This window comes from Onychostruthus taczanowskii, unplaced genomic scaffold (genome assembly GCF_017590055.1).
Source record: "Onychostruthus taczanowskii isolate IOZ18803 unplaced genomic scaffold, ASM1759005v1 scaffold14, whole genome shotgun sequence".
Lineage (NCBI taxonomy): Eukaryota > Metazoa > Chordata > Aves > Passeriformes > Passeridae > Onychostruthus > Onychostruthus taczanowskii.
Window position 1 is genome coordinate 15,813,647 of NW_024498573.1, and position 18,541 is coordinate 15,832,187.

The 18,541-nt window shown below is 53.9% G+C and overlaps 2 protein-coding genes across 3 annotated transcripts; both read right to left on the minus strand.

Moving 5' to 3' along the window:
• Positions 1–590: 590 nt before the first annotated feature.
• Positions 591–12,822, minus strand: HARS1 (histidyl-tRNA synthetase 1). Its single transcript, XM_041398068.1, has 13 exons — positions 12,695–12,822; positions 11,819–11,908; positions 10,106–10,225; positions 9,833–9,928; positions 8,987–9,112; positions 6,930–7,037; positions 5,164–5,262; positions 4,035–4,128; positions 3,770–3,897; positions 3,443–3,685; positions 2,215–2,331; positions 1,707–1,853; positions 591–1,090 (listed from the first exon to the last, which is right to left on the minus strand). The coding sequence occupies exons 1-13, from the start codon at positions 12,770–12,772 to the stop codon at positions 1,031–1,033; spliced, it is 1,506 nt and encodes a 501-aa protein (XP_041254002.1). The 5' UTR covers positions 12,773–12,822; the 3' UTR covers positions 591–1,030.
• Positions 12,823–12,879: 57 nt separating this feature from the next.
• LOC121332546 (histidine--tRNA ligase, cytoplasmic-like) lies at positions 12,880–18,536 on the minus strand. Of its 2 annotated transcripts, XM_041398066.1 has the most exons (12): positions 18,309–18,536; positions 18,101–18,220; positions 17,661–17,756; positions 16,735–16,860; positions 16,481–16,588; positions 15,951–16,049; positions 15,552–15,645; positions 15,287–15,414; positions 14,961–15,203; positions 14,155–14,271; positions 13,700–13,846; positions 12,880–13,493 (listed from the first exon to the last, which is right to left on the minus strand). In XM_041398066.1, exons 1-12 carry the CDS (start codon positions 18,489–18,491, stop codon positions 13,437–13,439), a joined length of 1,518 nt encoding a protein of 505 aa, XP_041254000.1. In that variant the 5' UTR covers positions 18,492–18,536; the 3' UTR covers positions 12,880–13,436. The 2 variants fall into 2 exon arrangements, with proteins under 2 accessions (XP_041254000.1, XP_041254001.1); XM_041398067.1 differs by lacking the exons at positions 17,661–17,756; positions 18,101–18,220; positions 18,309–18,536 and having other exon boundaries at positions 16,739–17,624.
• Positions 18,537–18,541: the final 5 nt, after the last annotated feature.

An 18,541-nucleotide genomic window follows, 5' to 3' on the forward strand; every position in this document is an offset into this window, starting at 1 on the left:
AGCGCCGGCCCAAAAGCGCCCCAAGAACCTTTCACGGGGCTCCCGTCGGCGCACGGGCAAGGGAGGAGCTGGCAAGGTCTGACAAGGGAGGCCTTGCATACCCCTTCCTTGCCTTAATTTTCCTTCCCTTGCCTTGTTCTGCCTCTACCTCCTTGTTCCACCTTTTCCTAGTCTTTTCTTACCTTGCTTTCCCAGCCACGCCCCTGTCTTACCCTTTTATGCACAGAAAAGATGTATTGTTTCTTTATTCATGTCTAACCCTTGTTTAGGGAGCCACAAAAAACTTTTTTAAAAACTGACCTGTTCTGGAGATATCAGGCAAAATGTGTGGCTCAGCAGCGAAGGGGGCGAGCCACCCACAGCAGATTGGGGGTTGTGTCACACCGTGACTGGGAGGTCACTCACGGAGCCCCACCTGGCTGTGGGGGGCTTGGCTCTGCACTTGTCACAGGGGTTGGCAGCACCAGGGGCACCCAGAGGGAGGAGGGAACGTTATGGCTGCAGAAACATCCACCATGACCTTTAAAGAACAGCTTCAGCTTAACGAGGCAGGTGAGCAAATCCCTGCCCCGAGCAGCAAGGAGACACAGCAGGGGACAGACAGATTTATTATGTTTCTGGGAGCAGCGCCATTACATTTTGCTGGGGATAAGGTCACCCCCCTGCAGCCAGAGCAGAGAGATGGGCTGGGATGGTTATTCAAAGCGACGGGAACAAGAAGCTGCAGCCAAACCCCCGGGATCTGCTGCCAACACGGGGCTCCATGGGTCGCAGCGGCAGACATGCGGCCAGCATCTGCCAGAGCCACTTCCACAACATCTTTCCAGCAACATTCTCAAGGGCCAGGGCATGGCACAGGAGTCAGTGCAGCCTCTTGGCTCCCACCAGGGAAGGAAAGGCTTAAGACAAGAATAAATACAGCTTTCAAAGTCACCCTGACACCCCACCCACTGCTGCACAGCCTGGTGAAGGCAGTTACAGCAGATCTGTCCGCTGGAATCCAGCAAAGGAGCAGAGGCATCCGAAGGGGTTAACACTGACTCGTTCGTATCCTGATCTCCTCCACCAGGCTCTCCCTTCGAACATTGACCTACACAGGGGAGCAAAAATTTCCTTCAGTACAACTCCAGCAGCTTGACACGTCACCACAGTCGTGGCCCTGTGTCTCAGGAGGTCACACCAAGGTGCCACCAGTCTCTCTACTGGGATCCAGTGGGCTGCAGCAGCCACAGAGCTGAACCTGAAAGAGCGGCACACACCAGCAACCCCAATAAACCCTCTCCTGCATAATGGTTTGTGAGAAAGGTGCTCTTCCCACTGGTTCCTAAGTTACTGATCTATGCAGTGATCTTAGCTACAGATTCCAGTGTTCCCTGTTTTGGGAATCTGTCCTGAGGTAACAGGCACAGAGCAACCCTGCAGTTCAGGGTTAACCAAGTTCTGTTCAGTCTCACTCATTCCAAGAGCGCCACTGAATCATCCCTCCATGCTCCAGGCTCCTGAACTGAGAGTTCAAGGGGCCCACGCGATAGGAAACTCCCCAGAGCTGGACACAACAGCACTTCATGACTCCAGGAAGCTGCATGGGGCAAGGAACTGGAATATGGGGTGTTACAGAACTTGCTGGAAACACCACTGGGCCTGGAGGGCAGGTTTGGGCTGGGCTGAAGGGTCACAAAGCCAACCCCCCATGCCACAGGCCGTACCTCCTCCCTGGTTGCCACGATCCGCAGCTTGACGACTCCATCTTTGAGCTCCTGCTCACCCACAATGGCGACAAGAGGGATGCCTGTCTCCTCACAGTACTGCAGCTGATTCAGCAGCTTGGGGTTCTTCTTGTACAGCATCTCTGCCTGGAACAAAGCCAGAGCACAAATCATCAAACTGGGATGTTTCACTGGACCCCTTCAAACAGGCACTGCTGGGTCAGTCTGGTGACTGAGAGGTTGTGTGGTGGGGACAGGATGGACTCCTCGAGAAGGCTGGGCACCAGCTTCAACAAGGTCTTCCAGTTATAGGGCTAAACAAGTCCTGCTGTCCAGCCCTTCCTGGAGAGCCCATGATTTGGGACACTGCGAAGAGGAAGGCTCCATTCAGGAAGGCAGTCTGCTCCCCACCTGCTCCCTGTAACTCCTTCCCAAAGCAAAGCCACATCTGGTGCATTCCCAGACAGTAAACCAGGCAGCTCTTGGCTTTGCCATCACCCAGTGATACCTTGATCCCAGCATCCCACAGTTCGGAGATGAGCTTCAGTCGCTCTTCAAGGAGCTTCTTTTGGGCAGAGGCCACCAGCACCTGTGTCTCTGTTGTCCTGATCTTTTCCTCAGAGGCCTAGAGAGGGGACAGGACTCAGAAGATGCCACAGACACACCAAGACACCTGAGATTCTATGAGCAGGATGGGTCACCACTCAGCTCCATCAATCTAGCACTGAAGAGGACTGGGCTCAGAGGGATTAACAGCCTTAACTCAGAGTCACAGAGGGCCCACAGATCTCATCCTAGAGCGGAATCAATTGTCCATGATCTGTGCTTAATACAGTCTTCCTCCTGTTTCTCCGCACCCAAGGGCCTCCAAAGACCTGCTCCAAGCAGCTCAGAAGCAACACACCCAGAAGAGCTCTACAGCTGAGGTTCTAACTATGGGTTAAACAGCAGCAAGCTGAATGCTCCACCAACCCCTGTGGCAGATGTTGGATACTCCATGTGGCATTTCCCTGCTGCCTTGCTGAAGGAAGAAGCCTTTAAAAGGTCACCTGCAAAGGAACAAACCTGGCCAGGACTGGAGGTGGTGGGGGAGGAATTCAGTTTCTATTTAGAAATTCCAGTTGTGTCTGGCTGCCAAGAGAGAACTAACAGCCGACTTCTGGGGGAAGGGAAGATGTAGCCCATTTTGTACATTTTACAAAGACTTATTTAACACCCATTGATTGGGATGCAGAACAGTACAACTTTGAGGAGAGGGAAGAGGAAAAAGCTGTCTAGGAAACCCCTAGAGGCACTGCAGTTCCTGCCCTGGAACATGTGATACCTGTCTGGTCTCTGCAGTGCCACAGGCAGGACAAATAGATGTGTGAGGCTGCTGCCTCCCCTGCAGAACAATGCTGCCTCACTAAGGAGGATGTGGGCTCATGTGGATGCCTAATGCAGTGGGAAACACTAAGGTACCTTCCCCTGCTGAGGATTAAAGTGCTCCCACCAGCTGCAGATGGAGAAGCCATGTCTAAGGGCTGTGGGAAGAAGGGTCTTGTCTTCAGTGGGAGCCCCAGATACCATCTGCCAGGCCAGAGAGAATTGGAGGTTATATCCTGGTTCTGATTCCTGGTGCAGAGCACAACACTGGCCTGGCTGGCTTCTCCAAAGGCTGGGGCAAGGAACACTCACTTCAGCATCTGCTGGAGTGGGGGATTAACCATGCTTAGCTGAGCACCACAGGCACCTACCTCCAGTCTCTGTTCCAGGATGGAGAAGATGCGCTCGATGCCGATGCTGACCCCCACACAGGGCACCTTGCGGCCCTTGGCATCAAACATGCCCACCAGCCCGTCATAGCGGCCGCCCCCAGCCACGCTCCCAACGCTGACCGGCTCCTCCACGTGCTCCTTCTCCTGCTGCAGCAGCACAGCCTCAAAGATCACCCCCGTGTAATAGTCCAGGCCCCGCGCCAGGCTCAGGTCGAAGGAGATCTGCAGGGCACAAGGGCGGCCCCGTCACCGCCTGCTCGCCAGGGCCCACCCGGGCAGCCCCCTCCTGCCCCCACACCTCCTCACCTTCCCTGTGATGCCAAACAGGGTCAGGTACTCAAACAGCAGCTTCATGTCCCCCAGCCCTTCCTTGGCCACCTTGTTCTGGGACAGCTTTGGGTCCTGGAGAAGCTGCTCGATCAGGTCCAGCCCACCTGCGGGGACCAGCCATGCCTCAGGTGTGCCAGGGCAGCGGCGCCCGGCACCGTGGCCCCGGCCAGCCGGGTCTGTGCCCTGCACCTTCCACCCCCAGCCCAGAACAAGGCCAAGGGCAGCACCCCGTGGTGCTCACCGTGGAGCTGGACATACTCCCCGATGCGATCCGCAGCCTCGGGAGAGAGCCCCTTCTCTCCCACCATCTCACTCCTCACTTCTTCCCATGGCACCTGTGAGGGGAGAGAAGGGCATCAGCCACTGCACCAGGGACATGGGCTCTCCTCTGCATTGCAGAATCCCATCATCATGGTTGGAAGATGCATGAGCGAAGTAGCACCTCTCAGAGAGCAGTCATGTGTGCATAACTCCATTTCTTGTACCTCTGCACAGTCTGTTTGTATCCCAACCCTATAAAAACACTTTTACTTTGATTTCTGGCTAGAATCAAAAATCAGCACTATATAACCACCAAGTCTGAGACCCATCTTGCTGTTGTGGTTTCCCTGGTTAGGTACTTAGTCATAAACACCACTCAGGAAAGTGTTGCTGGTCATGGAATCACCTGGAAAGGTGTGAGGTATTGGTTGGGTAAGGGAAAAAACCCAGTGGAAGCATAATATGCTGCCATCTTCCCACTGACCACGAGTCAGAGAACCAGAGTCCTGATCACATCCAGCTGAACTGAGATAAATCACAAGGAAATGATCCCATCAGAAAGAAGTCCAGTGCTCCCTTCCCATTGCTTTTCCACACATACACAGCCCCAAACCCCAAACTTTGGTCATGCCTCTGCAATGGATCTCTGCTAACAGGGAGTGAGACCTCCTCCAGCTGCCTTCATGTGACCATCTGATGAGTCCTCCATAGGAAAAGGCAGTTCACCCTTCAACAAAGAACCATGACCACATCCGAGGAGACACAAGCTGCTGTTTTTAATACGCCCTAGCCTAATTTTGTGCAGGTTTTCATGAGCCTGGTTCATAAGCACCAACACCCTGAGCAGGTGAAGATATGGGATATTGAATTTCCTACATGAAGGAAGTTCCCTCTCACCCTTCTTTTTATCAGGACCTCATGGGATAGTGGATAACAAAACAGAGGATCCATTCTTCCTAAGTGAATGCTGTGCCCTGCATGTATCCCCTTCAGGGAAAGGTGGGAACAACTCGATGCTTATCAGTGTTTTCCAGCCAATTCTCATGGACCATGGTTCATTCACTGAGACCCCAGCAGCAGCAGATGCAGCCTGGGGCTCCAGCCCTTACCTTATCCAGCTTGTCAACACTGGAGCAGATGGTTCGGAATTTGCTGTCCGGGACCCCACAAACTGCAAACATCCCATCGAGGATGCGCCGGTCGTTGACCTGGGGGAAAGGGAGCAGCACATCAGCAATTATCAACTCAAGCAGCTGCTTCAGCCGTGTCCTACTTCATTCCCCTGTAGTTTGAAGCATGGAAGAGAATATGAGACATCTGTCAAGGGTTTTTTTTGCTATTTGTAATTTCCGTTTCCCATTCTTGGGGAGCTGAGCTTCCCAGTGCAGACCAATAGCACAATTGACATCTACCAAGCCTGGGCAGAGCCATCACATTTCCTTCTAGAGCCACAGACACCTCCACCCAACAGAGGGAAAAAACCCATCAGGGCATAAGAGTCTCCTCATGCAGACATGTAAAAACAGCTCAGGAACGGACCACAGCCAAGAAGAGGAATTCAGAGTATTACCCTGCAATACCAGCAGAAGAGAAAAGGGACATCTGATTAGGTTAAATCCTCAGTGAGGATTTATTTTTAATGATAGTATAGTGAATTATACAGCTTAATTATGCTCTGTAAGAGCACATAGTTAAGGCCAAAGACTCAGGCGGAGTCAACATTTCCATGGGTAGTGAGAACATCTACAATTAGTCAGAAACAAAGAAACTGCACAGGAATTTGGAATCCTCAAATCCAGCATCAACATGAACCAGAAAGTGCCTTGTGGGAGACAAGAATAACTACAGGCAGGTTATTCTGTTGCTTCCCACTGCAGGAGCATCTTCATCCTCAAAGGCACCACTTTCACCGCTGCCCAAACACCCAGTTCCTTCATCTCACCCAGATAGGTTCAAGGGGAAGTACCTGGCCCCTGCTCCATGGGGCTGCAACAGGAACACAACATCCAGCCTACAGTGCCCAGGAATGGCCCAGCTCCAGGTCCCTCATAGATCCTACTGCCCTACTGTGCATCCAGCACTCCTACCCCCTGCTCTACTGCACCTGTGCACCTTTCCCATCCTGCCTCACTTACACATTGAGCACCATCTGCTGCCATCCTAAGGGAACAGAGGTGTCTGCAAGCAAAGGGCACAACTCTTGGTCTAGGAAATGCTTCAGCTCTAAAAAGGACTTGGTAGAAAGGCAGGAGTCTGCAGGCAATACCACACACACTGAGCAGATGCCCCTGCTAAGGAGACATTGGCAGCTAGGATAAGGGCAGGAATCCTGGACCAGAGCCTGTTTTACTGCAGACAGTGAATATGACAATCACCTGCTTAGATAGATATTAGGAATAAATGTTTTTCGATAGAGGTGGTCAGACCCTGGCACAGGTTGTCCAGAGAAGCTGTGACTGCCCCACTCCTGCAGGTGTTCAGGACCAGGCTGGACACGGCTTGGAGCAACGTGGGATGGTGGAAGGTGTCCCTGTCCATGGCAGTGTAATGGAACTGGATTATATTTAAGGTCCCTTCCAAACCAGACCATTCTATCATTCTAGCTGGCTGCTGGAATTTTGCAAGGGACTGTGATGAGTTCTGCAGAGAACACTGTCAGCTGCAGCCTCAGGAAAACTCCTGTCATTCCCAGCTCAAAGCAAACCCAAGTGGAGGTCCTGTCTTGAACACAAGAGGAAGCACATTTGTTTCCAGGCAGAGAGGAGGGACAAACTTCTAAGTCAAGCCTTAGAGTGGGAGCAGGTGCTACTGTGTAAAACCACAGAACAATGACCACTGCTTCCCACTGTGGCACAGAGAACCCACCCAGTCTCACCTTGATGACAAAGTCCCCGAGCTGCAGGTCACTCAGGATCTCGTGCACGATCTTCAGGCACTCGGCATCGGGAATCATCGGGTCAAACTGCCCAGCAATGTCAAAGTCCTGGGGGCACAGGAAAAGGCAGTGAGCAATTCAGCACCACAGCACAGCTGCAGAGAAACAGCTTTGACTGCTGGTAACAGCAGTTTGTATACAAAACCCAACAGAACTGGGATGTGAGGGAGCACTATCCCTTACAGAGTCAATCCAGAAGGGACAGGATGTGGGTTAGGACCTCTACCATGGAAGCAGCAGTGCTCTCATGTCCACTGCATTTCAAAGAGTTTGTACACTGCAGTTGCTGTGTGACACTCTGAAACAGAGATCCTCAAGAAAACAACAAAAAGGAGGAGCAGTAGTAAATAAACAGAACAAAGGAACCAGAAAGAAGAGGAAAAATTACTTCTCATTTGCTATGACCTAAATGCCAAATGTTTCGCCTTGATTCTTAGGATGCATTTTTAATACGCATGCCAATCAAGTTAATGATTAGGGAAGGCAAGAGAAGCAAAGAGTTTCAACTGCTAAGACAGAAAAAGAAACCCTGAGTTGTCCCCACCAGAGATCACCACATGAACTAGCACATAGAAGAACCAAAGCCCAACATCAAGCTGCTTTAATAGGCTGGTATCCCCTGATTGGAAACATCAGTGTTCAGAGAGAAATAAAACACAGAGGCAACAAGAGAGCCCTTCTTCAACTCCTGTTTAGGAATCCCCAAATGCAAAGTCTTCAGTGAGATTTTGGGTTCAGGAATAATTTTCATTATGTGGATATATTTCAACGGGGCTTCACCAAGCTCTCAAAATAAACTGGGGCATTGGAGGAAGAGATGGGATCACATAGTTAATTCCTAATCAGCAGAGTGCAAAAAGGGCTGATGCAATCCCTGGGAAAGTTGGCTGAGGAAGTACAGGAAGTGTACAGGAAGTCAGGAAAGTGCCAACATCGCTGTAAATGGCACAGATGAAATCCCACTGAAAAAAAAAAACAGGGGCTGGTGAATTACACTGAAGAAAAGCTGCAGGAAAAGGTTCTAGGCTGAGAAAAGAATGAAAAGATATCCAAGGAGAAAAGGTAACAAAGGTAACAGAGCATGATTTATGTGGCCTAAGGAGGGGAAGATTTCTCTAAACATTTCCCAAATGTTTACCTGGGGAAGGAGAAGAATACATATCAGGGGATGATAGCTATTATTTTAAGAGCTGAACTCTTTAAACGAGAGGAAGGAAACAATCAGATACAAATAAATTTAGCCTGGATATTAGAAGACCATTTCCAGCTATCCTAGGAGTGAGATCTTGGAGCAAATGAAACAGGAGGCAATGACCCCAAGTCATCTGGAAACAGGAATCACCAAGCCAAAGCTGGAAGGTATTCCCAGGGGTTGTATAATGAAGTAGGAATATTCTCAAACAAAAGAAATTGTTTGCAATACGAGTCCCTGGGGACTGTGTCAGTAGAGCAGAGCAAAGCTGTTCCTTAGGGCTACTACGACAGAACCATGAAGGAAATTGCTTTGTTACTTGTTCTGTAATTTGGCCTCTGGGTTTTTCCTTCCTTTGAAGTTAAAATTGACCAAACATGGAAGGGAAGTACCTATGCTACTGCCTTGCCTGGTTGGCATGTCCTGCTAACACACCCAGAGTTGAACTGTTGCCAGATTTGGGTCAGAAGGAAATTCTTCCCCACCACCCATCCAGCAAGTACTGTGGGATGGAGCAAGGAGCTGCCCTCCCATACAGTGCAAAGGAGGTGATACCTGGGGGCTCTGTGACAAAGTTCCACACCACGCCAGCACCGTGTCACAGCTGTCACACCCACTCTCCCACTGCCCAGTTGTTTTTCACACTCATAAGGACACACTAAGGAGAAGATGAGTGGATCCTTCAGAGCTTTCCACAGGCACAGGGAAGGGTAACTCAGCTGTTATTTTGACAGTGCTACGTGTCCACAGGCGCTGCCCAGCCACAGCCTGTCCCAGCAGTGTCCCTGCCCACAGCCACACTCACACACTGGTAGAACTCGCGGTAGCGGCCCCTGGTCATGGCCGGGTTGTCCCTCCTGTACACCTTGGCAATGTGGTAGCGCTTGATGTTGGTGATCTTGTTCATGGCCAGGTAGCGAGCAAAGGGCACCTGAGACAGAGTTAAGGATGGCAACGAGAAGGGATCATTCCCCCAGTTATCAGTCACAGGCAGCACTGGGTCCTCACTGCCTCCCACCCAGCACCCCAGGGGCAAAGGACTGCTAAGAGACAGCTGGACTTATCCCAGCTCCCCAAGGTCCCCACACACGCTGCTGAAGTGTCCCTTCAGGCTTCTTCCAGCAGCACCTTAGGCTGGATCTCAGTGTCACGTGGGCTGTGTACTGCAGCAGCCTGCTCTGGGAACCCTGCCTGGGAGAAACCACACTCAGTACAGATCTTCTGTACTTCCACAGACTTGGGCATGAAGCTGTGTCAGGGCAGGGTTAGGCTAGATGTCAGGAAAAGGTTCTTCCCCCAGAGCGTTGTTGGGCACAGGCTCCCCAAGGAAGTGGTAGTGGCACCAGACCTGAGAGAGCTCAAGGAGCATTTGGAAAATGCACTCAGGCACTTGGCTGGAGTGTCCTGTGCAGGGTCAGGAGTTGCACTTAATGATCCTTGGGATCAGCTCAGGATATTCCATGACTCTAACCGTTCCTTCACCAAACAGAAGCAATGCACAGTGAATAACTCAGCAAGGATTCTGCACTACTGAACCACACTGCCTGCTCATGCTCTCCCTGTCAGTTTGGGGTCCCTCCTCCCACTCAGGACAGTGCTGCCCCAAAAGGAGGACTGCCAAGGCCCCTCAGCACCAGCTGTGGCAGGATACTGTCAGGTCATAGCGCAGGGACAGCAGCTCTCCTCCCTGATCCTTTAGATCATAGATGAGCTTTGAGTCTTCACCATATTTCCCTGTCAGTGTCTCCTGCAACAAAACAACACACAAACAAACAGCATCTTCAGTGTCAGGGATCAGCCCTAGAGCACACAGAAAACAAGGAGAGAAAGGAAGAATGCCTAGGAACAGAAGGATACTCAGCCCTCAACACTCTGAGCTGCAGGATCCTCAGCAGCTCAGCCGACCTGCTGTGTCCTCACCCACCTTCAGCTCGAACACCGGCGTGTCGATGACTTCGGCCCCGTGGCGCTTGAAGCAGGAGATGATGGCTTTGAAGGCCCTCTCACGGATGGCCATTTCCTTGGGGCCGAAATCCCGCGTGCCCTGGCATGAGGGAACAAAAGGAGCAAAGCACACTTTGGGTTAGAGGCATGGCATGAGAAAGATGCTGCCATACTGCTCACAAAGCCAGAGAGATCAGGTCCAGACACCAGATATTGGTCAACAGCACTAAAAACGCTGAAAAACATCAGGACACAGCTCAGAGAGAGTCTGCCGTGGTCTGCAGAGTGAAACCTAAGTCAGGAGTTTCACAGTACAGGGAGCAAAGGAGATAAAACAGATCCAGCAGTCAGAATTCAGTGCTTTCAAGCCTGACAGTGCAACCAGGACCTGTCCTCACCTCTGATTCAGACCTATTAGCCAGACCCTGCCCAGTGAGCCACCCCAAAGGTGGAAACAGAGGACAGACATGCTCTGAAACTGTGCAACAACCATCAGCTCTGCAATTGCCAAACAGAGAGAAAAATCATCTTTCAAAATGCAACACCTGTGAAATGTCTGTCTGCAATTCACAGGGCCATGCACTCTTTCCATTTCTTTGGTGTCAAGGATCACTGAATTACTTCAATGACCACCTTCATGCTCTCAGTAACATAAAAATCATTGTTATTAGCTAGACTTCCAACTTGCACTTTATAAAACCAGTTAGGCAGGAGGAAGCACCCCCACCCACAGATCACTCAGGTGGCCTTCAGCTGCCATTGACAAGCCTGAGATGGGCTGGAAACTCAACTGAGCTACAAAATCCCCTTCTCCATACTTCTAAACAGTGAAATATCCTTTCACTTTCCAGGCATCACACCACAATTACATTCAACAAAACATATCATAAAGAAAACGGACAAAGGACAGTTTTGAGACTTTTAAGTATTGGGAATAAATTCTTCCCTATGGGGCTGCCCAGAGAAGCTGTGGCTGCCTCATCTCTAGAAGTGTCCCAGGCCAGGCTGGATGGGGCTTGGAGCAACCTGGGACAGTGGAAGCCATGGCAGGGGGTGGAACAAGATGAGCTTAAGGTCTTTCCAACCCAAACCACTCCATGTGTCTATGATTTCCTATGTCAGGGGCATCACCATAGCCTGGTTTGTTAATGAACAGATTCATAACTGTCTCCACACCACAGCATGGAAGCAGGTGCTCTCTGATCAACTGCCAGTGATGAAACATTTAGGTTACAAAGTATTTCAGCAGAAATTGCATTGTGGACACTATTCTTAGGAGCCTGGAGGCTGAAAAACTACTTGTAAAGGAAGGGTCCTTCCACAAGAGGACACAGAAATTCCAGCAGCTGTTCAGTAAATGAGCCCCTCAGACCAAGGACAGATATGAGCCCTCTCACACTGGGCAGCTACAATACGGACTGATTAGAAGGGAATTTTCTGACCACACCAGCAGTGGTTGGAATGTCACAGAAGCACCCAGAAGTCTCTAAGGTGGTGGGTATCTGGGTTGAATGCTGTCAGGGAATGCTTTCATCCCTCACCCCCTTGCTGCTAAAAGTGAAAGTCGAAACAGAAACAGTGTAGACAAAGACAGGTGTGGCCATGCTGGACTTTGGCTCACAGAAGCGTAGGGGGTGCTGGCTGTGTGTCTGGGGGAGCACATGGATAGAGAGGCACAGGAGAGGGGAGTTACCTTTGGGGTCTTCAGCACAAACTTGTGTTTCCCCTCATCTGTCCCCAGCTGCGCCTTCATCTCAAGCAGCTTTGCCACTTCCTTTGCAATCTGGGGATGGAGCAAGGAGGGAGCTGGGGATAAGACCACCCACCAGGCCCAGCCACTGCCTTCCCCAGTACCTTCAACCTCAGCATTCCCAGCGCCCGGGACTCCACAACCTCAATGCACCCACTATTCCTGGTTTCTCAGCAACCAGAGGGACATGCCCTGCTCCTCTCCAGTACTTCCCACTTCTCATACAAGCACCTCTATCTCAGCAACGCAAACACCCCCACCATTCCCTGACTCCCACAACCTCCATTACCATCCACAGCTATCTCTCCATTCCTATCCCCACCACCAGGAGCTCCTGCTACACACACCAGCATTAGCAGTTTCCAGCATCCTCCTCCCAGTCCTAACTCTCCCAAGCATCCTTCCATTCAATCGAACACCGCTATCAGCAGCTCCCACCAGGAGTCTCCCCTGCACCCTCAGCCCTGCCACTTCCCAGCCCCGCACTGCCACCCTTCTCGACCCCTCTCTTCCCAATGCCGCCAGCCCTGGCCCAGTAACCCCACACCAGTAACCCCCACACCAGTAGCCCCCTCACCAGTAGCCCCCTCACCAGTAGCCCCCTCACCAGTAGCCCCCTCACCAGTAGCCCCCTCAGCAGTACTCCCAGTTCTCCACCCACCGCCCCGCAGCCTCTCCCAGCACCGGCGCCCTCAGCTCTCCCAAGCCCCTCCTGCCCATTCCAACACCGCCGGCGCCCCCGTTCTCATTCCCCGCCGCTCCCAGCCATGCTGCTGCTCCCCCAGCACGCCATTCCCAGGAACACCCGAGCCCCCGCACCTCGTCAGCATCGGCCTTGTCCTGTTTGAGCCTCCGCACGGTCTCCGCCTGGGCCCGCACCGCCGCCTCCTCCGCCATGCCGAGGCCGCGCCAGCGCCGCGCATGCGCAACTCCCGCGCCAGCGCCGCGCAGGCGCAGCGCGGCCACCGCGGGGAAGTAAAAGGCGGAGGCGCGGTTTGGGTTGATTATCGGGGTTTTTGTTTAATATAGAAAAATACAGTGTTGCCACGCGCGCCCCGGCCCGCGCGGCTGCTGCCGCCGGTGATGGGACACAACCTCCTCCAGGGCGCTGCCGCAGCTCCGCGCCCGCCGGCAGCGCCCGGCCCCGCTGCCCGAACGGGGCGGGGGTGCCCTTCCACTGCCCCCCAGCCTGAGCCGGCAGGTGCCCAACACACCACGGATTCCCCCTCCCAAATCCGGATTCCACCTGATCCTGCTTGAGCTTCACCGCATCCATCTGTGCCACCACCACCTAGGGTGACGGAAATGGCTGTACAGGGACTGCAGGATTAGGAACCCACGAACTTGGCCTTCAGAGAAGCTAACCATCAGGTTAACCTGGTGACTGCACCGTCCATAGCCTTTCAAACCGTCTTACTCCTCAGTTCTCACTGCCCGAGCCGAGGCAATGAGCCTTAGGCCAGTGGATGTCAGCAGGCCGCAGCTGCAGGGAGGGGCTGAGGGCGCTGCAGGGCTCCAGCTGTGCAGCAGCTCTGCCAAGCAGCTCCAGCCAGGGGAGTCCTCAGGGCTCCAGCCTTCTCCTGATCTCATCAATCAGCTTTTCTCTGGGGATATTAACCTACAAAGCAGACAGAGCAGCAGTAGAGAAGAGCACTTTTAAGGACCTAGTGAGGATACCAATGCAGTTTGTGACTGGTTTTCTGGAGTCACCCAATAGATTTGTGTTACGGCCTCCCAAAGTAACACTGAGAGAAAACCCAGAGCTCTTCGTGATCTCCAGAGTCTGGAAGTACTTTACAATCTGGTGTAAAAGGGCATTCTCACCTCCTTTCTTGTTGCAACATCTCGCAGCTTGACAACTCCATCTGCCAGCTCCTGCTCTCCCACAATGGCAGCGAGGGGGATCCCTGTGTCCTCACAATACTGCAGCTGCTTCAGCAATTTAGGATCCTTCTTGTACAGCATCTCTGCCTAGGAGGGAATGAGAAGGGTGAACCACTAACCCAATTTTGCTCTGATGGATACTGCAGTAAAGCACCAAAACCAAACCCTGCGGCAATCACTTTACTGCTCTGGGCTGTTCTTCTCTGCTGCCTAGACCTAAAGGTTGGACTTGATGATCTTAGAGGTCATTTTCAACCTGAATGACTCTGTGATCTCAGACAGGCCCAGATCTTGGAGAGAAACACAACTAATGGAGTTGGTCTTGCTGTGCTACAGCTCCCTTCAGGCTCTCCCTCCCTCACCTGTGACACTGCCAAGCCCAAGTCATTCCTTACCTTGATCCCTGCATCCCACAGCTCGGAGATGAGCTTCATTCTGGCAGCAAGCAGGTGTTTCTGCGGTGTAGCCACCAGCACTTGGGTCTCAGTTGTTCGAAGTTTCTCCCCAGAAGCCTGAAGGGACAGACAAGGGACATTGATGGGAATGACTCAGTGGGAATCTGCAGCTCACAACACCTCACCTCATCCATCTCCAGACCTTAACTCAGTCAGTGACAACCTGGGCACCTTTAATGAGCCCCCCAGAGATTCTGCATTGTGTCACACTACTTAATTGTGTGCTGCTGTTCCTTGGGGACCCTGGCCAACCTCCTGGACAGCTTCCCAGTCTCCTTTGATTCTTCAGGTACAAACACATTGCCTAAGCTTCACTTGCAAGGAATCACAGGCTTGGAACCAAACACAGAATGATGAATCTCCACAGAGGCTTTCCTGGGGTTTATTAGAGTATGTTCAGAGCTGTTACAAATTCATTGCTGCAGAATCCCCACGACAGAAAACTTCAGAGGCAAGACATGAGAATAAAGTGACTGGGGCACAAAGCTCAGAGTCAGGCCCAGAGCTCAAGGCTGTTCCTAACATTTCCTTGACATCTCCTAAGGAATGCTGCCCTCAGCTGCCCACACCTGCATCCTGACGGGCTGCACAAAAGGACTCTTGTCTTCTGTGCATCGATATTTAGGCATGGGAAGCACCACCCTCTCCCTCAAAATTATTTTCTCTTGAGCACTGTGGAGCTGGAGAATAATAAACAATATTTGGCTTCCGAGAGCCTTCCCCAATGCACTACCTGCATCACCTACCTCCAGTCTCTGTTCCAGGATGGAGAAGATGCGCTCGATGCCGATGCTGACCCCCACACAGGGCACCTTGCGGCCCTTGGCATCAAACATGCCCACCAGCCCGTCATAGCGGCCGCCCCCAGCCACGCTCCCAACGCTGACCGGCTCCTCCACGTGCTCCTTCTCCTGCTGCAGCAGCACAGCCTCAAAGATCACCCCCGTGTAATAGTCCAGGCCCCGCGCCAGGCTCAGGTCGAAGGAGATCTGCAGGGCACAAGGGCGGCCCCGTCACCGCCTGCTCGCCAGGGCCCACCCGGGCAGCCCCTCCTGCCCCCACACCTCCTCACCTTCCCTGTGATGCCAAACAGGGTCAGGTACTCAAACAGCAGCTTCATGTCCCCCAGCCCTTCCTTGGCCACCTTGTTCTGGGACAGCTTTGGGTCCTGGAGAAGCTGCTCGATCAGGTCCAGCCCACCTGCGGGGACCAGCCATGCCTCAGGTGTGCCAGGGCAGCGGCGCCCGGCACCGTGGCCCCGGCCAGCCGGGTCTGTGCCCTGCACCTTCCACCCCCAGCCCAGAACAAGGCCAAGGGCAGCACCCCGTGGTGCTCACCGTGGAGCTGGACATACTCCCCGATGCGATCCGCAGCCTCGGGAGAGAGCCCCTTCTCTCCCACCATCTCACTCCTCACTTCTTCCCATGGCACCTGTGGGGGGAGAGAAGGGCATCAATTGCTGCAGGACGTTCTCCTCACCCACTGCCTCCATCAGCCCACATGTGCACAACTGTGTGGAACAGTCAGCAATCTTACTAACCATGCCTCTCTCTCACAGGAATTTTTAACAAATCACCAGGCTTTATTCTTACCCAGGCCCAAGAACTCCTCAAATCCTTTACAGACCCCAACTCAGCTGCTGTGAAACTCTTCTCAACAAGAACAGCCACAACACTGCCCAGCCTAAGACATCCATCCCAAGACCAGAAGTGTCTCCCCATGAGCCCAATGCTGACCTTGTCCAGCTTGTCCACGGTGCAGCAGGCAGGTATGAACTTGCTCTCTGGAACACCACAGACAGCAAACACACCATTCAAGATCCGACGGTCGTTGACCTGGGGGAGGGAGAGGCACATTTACCTCAGGGGCACCCTCTGATGTGATTTCTTTTCTTCCTAGTGTGTGGGAAGCTGCAGCTATTGGCATTTCTTCATGCCTTTCTCCCAGCACCCAAATTCCATGGGAAGAGAAGGTGTAGAGGTAAGAAAACCACCCTGTGACTATATGGATCTAGTCAGCTACTGGAATTCTGCAGACTCTGGTTAGTCCTGGAGAGAACTCTGCTGACTGCAGCCTCAAGAGAACTCCTGGTATTCCCAGCTTAAGGCATGCCCAAGCTGAGGTCCAGCCTTGGCATATACACCATGAGGAGACAGAGACATGGGATGAACTTCTGGGTCAGGCCTTAGAGTGGGAGCAGGTGCTACTGTGTAAAACCACAGAACAATGACCACTGCTTCCCACAGAAGAACCCACCCAGTCTCACCTTGATGACAAAGTCCCCGAGCTGCAGGTCACTCAGGATCTCGTGCACGATCTTCAGGCACTCGGCATCGGGAATCATCGGGTCAAACTGCCCAGCAATGTCAAAGTCCTGGGGGCAGAAAAAGTGATGGGAGCTCCTGGCAGAGCCAGGGGGGGCCTTAGCCAGGCACACCCTGCTGCTCTGCAGCAGCTGGAGTGGGAAAACCCTGCTGGCCTCGTGGCCTTGGTGGCAGCAGCGGCCACCACAACACTCACGCACTGGTAGAACTCGCGGTAGCGGCCGCGGGTGGTGGCCGGGTTGTCCCTCCTGTACACCTTGGCGACGTGGTAGCGCTTCATCTTGGTGATCTTGTTCATGGCCAGGTAGCGAGCAAAGGGCACCTGGGCCCGAGGAGTTAAGGATGGGAACGTGGAGATCCCCAGAGCTGTAGAAGCTGAACCCAAAGCCTCCCATTGCCCCTTCCCTGTGCCAGCTGCTTCCCAACTTTTTCACAATCATGGTGAGATTCTTGGGGCATCCTGTGCAGGGTCACGAGCTGGACTTCAACAGTTCTGCCAGATCCCTTCCAACTTGTCATACTCTATAACTCCACGACCTCTGAGGAGATCATCCCCCAGGCTGACGATGAGTACAATGAACCACCAGAGCTCCTTCAACACTGGGACAGCTCCATTTCCTCCTCCAGACCCACTGTGTGACAATGTCACATACACAAGGACACCCTCTCATCATTCCACCCTCTCACAGTGGGATCAGTGGGAATTCAGTGCATGGCACAGCTACATGGACACTGAAGGAGAGATTTGTTGAGACGTGGAGGTTGAGAAAGCCTGGGATGGACACCTGCAGCAAACACCTTTCCAGGTGGCACTAGCAAGGTGGGATGGGCACAGCAGAGGTGGGGACTGTAAGTGTGAGGAGATAGAACCAGTACAGTGGAACATACGGGTGCAGGTCCACAGCGGGAAGGGACTTTTCTGTGGGCCTGGCTGGGAGATGGTGTGGAGTCATGACAATGACAGCCCCAGACCAGCTGAGATGGCCAGGGGGGCTGCCACCACCCCAACGGGACCTGCAGGCAGGCCAGGGTAAGAGCGATCCCTCAAGGCAGAGGTGGCCACTACCTTGGTCTGCCACCATCCCCTCAAGGTGCCACCATCCCCTTGGGAGCACAGGATACGGTGAGGTCGTAGCGCAGGGCCAGCAGCTCCCCTCCCTGGTCCTGCAGCTCGTAGATGAGCTTCGCTCCCTCCCCATACTTCCCCACCAGCGTCTCCTGGGGAGGGGCAAAGGGGCTGGTGACCGGGGTGGCTCTGGGCTGAAGGGTCCCCCGAGATGGGGCACAGAGCAGGGTCCCCACGAACCGGGCATTACACACAAACCCCCTCCAGCCCCCTCGGACCTGAGCCCACCTCCCCGTCCCCCCCAAAAAGAACCAAGAGTGAATGTCCAGCTGCCCTCCCCACCTGGCCATGCCCCGCACGGAGGGAGCTCCCAAAACCGTCCGAAGCCCCGGGGACGGGGGGCGCTCCCCGGTCCCACAGGAGGGACAGAGGGGACCCACAGCCCCCGGGCCCGCTCCCCACACCAGGGGCGAAGGGAGCTCCCGCCGCGCCTCACCCGCAGCTCCAGCACGGGGGTGTCGATGGCGGCCGCCCCGTGCCGCTTGAAGCAGGACACCACGGCGCTCAGGAGCCGCTCTCGGAGCGCCGCCTGCGCCGGCGGGTGGTCGCGGGTGCCCTGCCCGGGATACACAGCGGCCGTCAGCGGCAAGGGCGCGGGGGAACACTCGGTACTCACCGGCGCCGCTCCCGCCCCCCGCCTTTACCTTGGGTGTCTTCAGCACCGGCAACCGCTCGCCACCCGCCGCCGCCCGCACCTGCCGGGACAGGGGTCCGCGGTCACCGGCCGGCAGCCAGGACCGGGCGAAGCTGCCGCGGTTCCCAGCGAGGCACAGCGGCCCGAGGCCCGGTAGGCATCGGGCGGCGGCCAAGGGGCCGAGGCGCAGCATGGCCGGCACCGGGACACCGGGAGCGCCGGCACGTGACCGCGGCGGGGCAC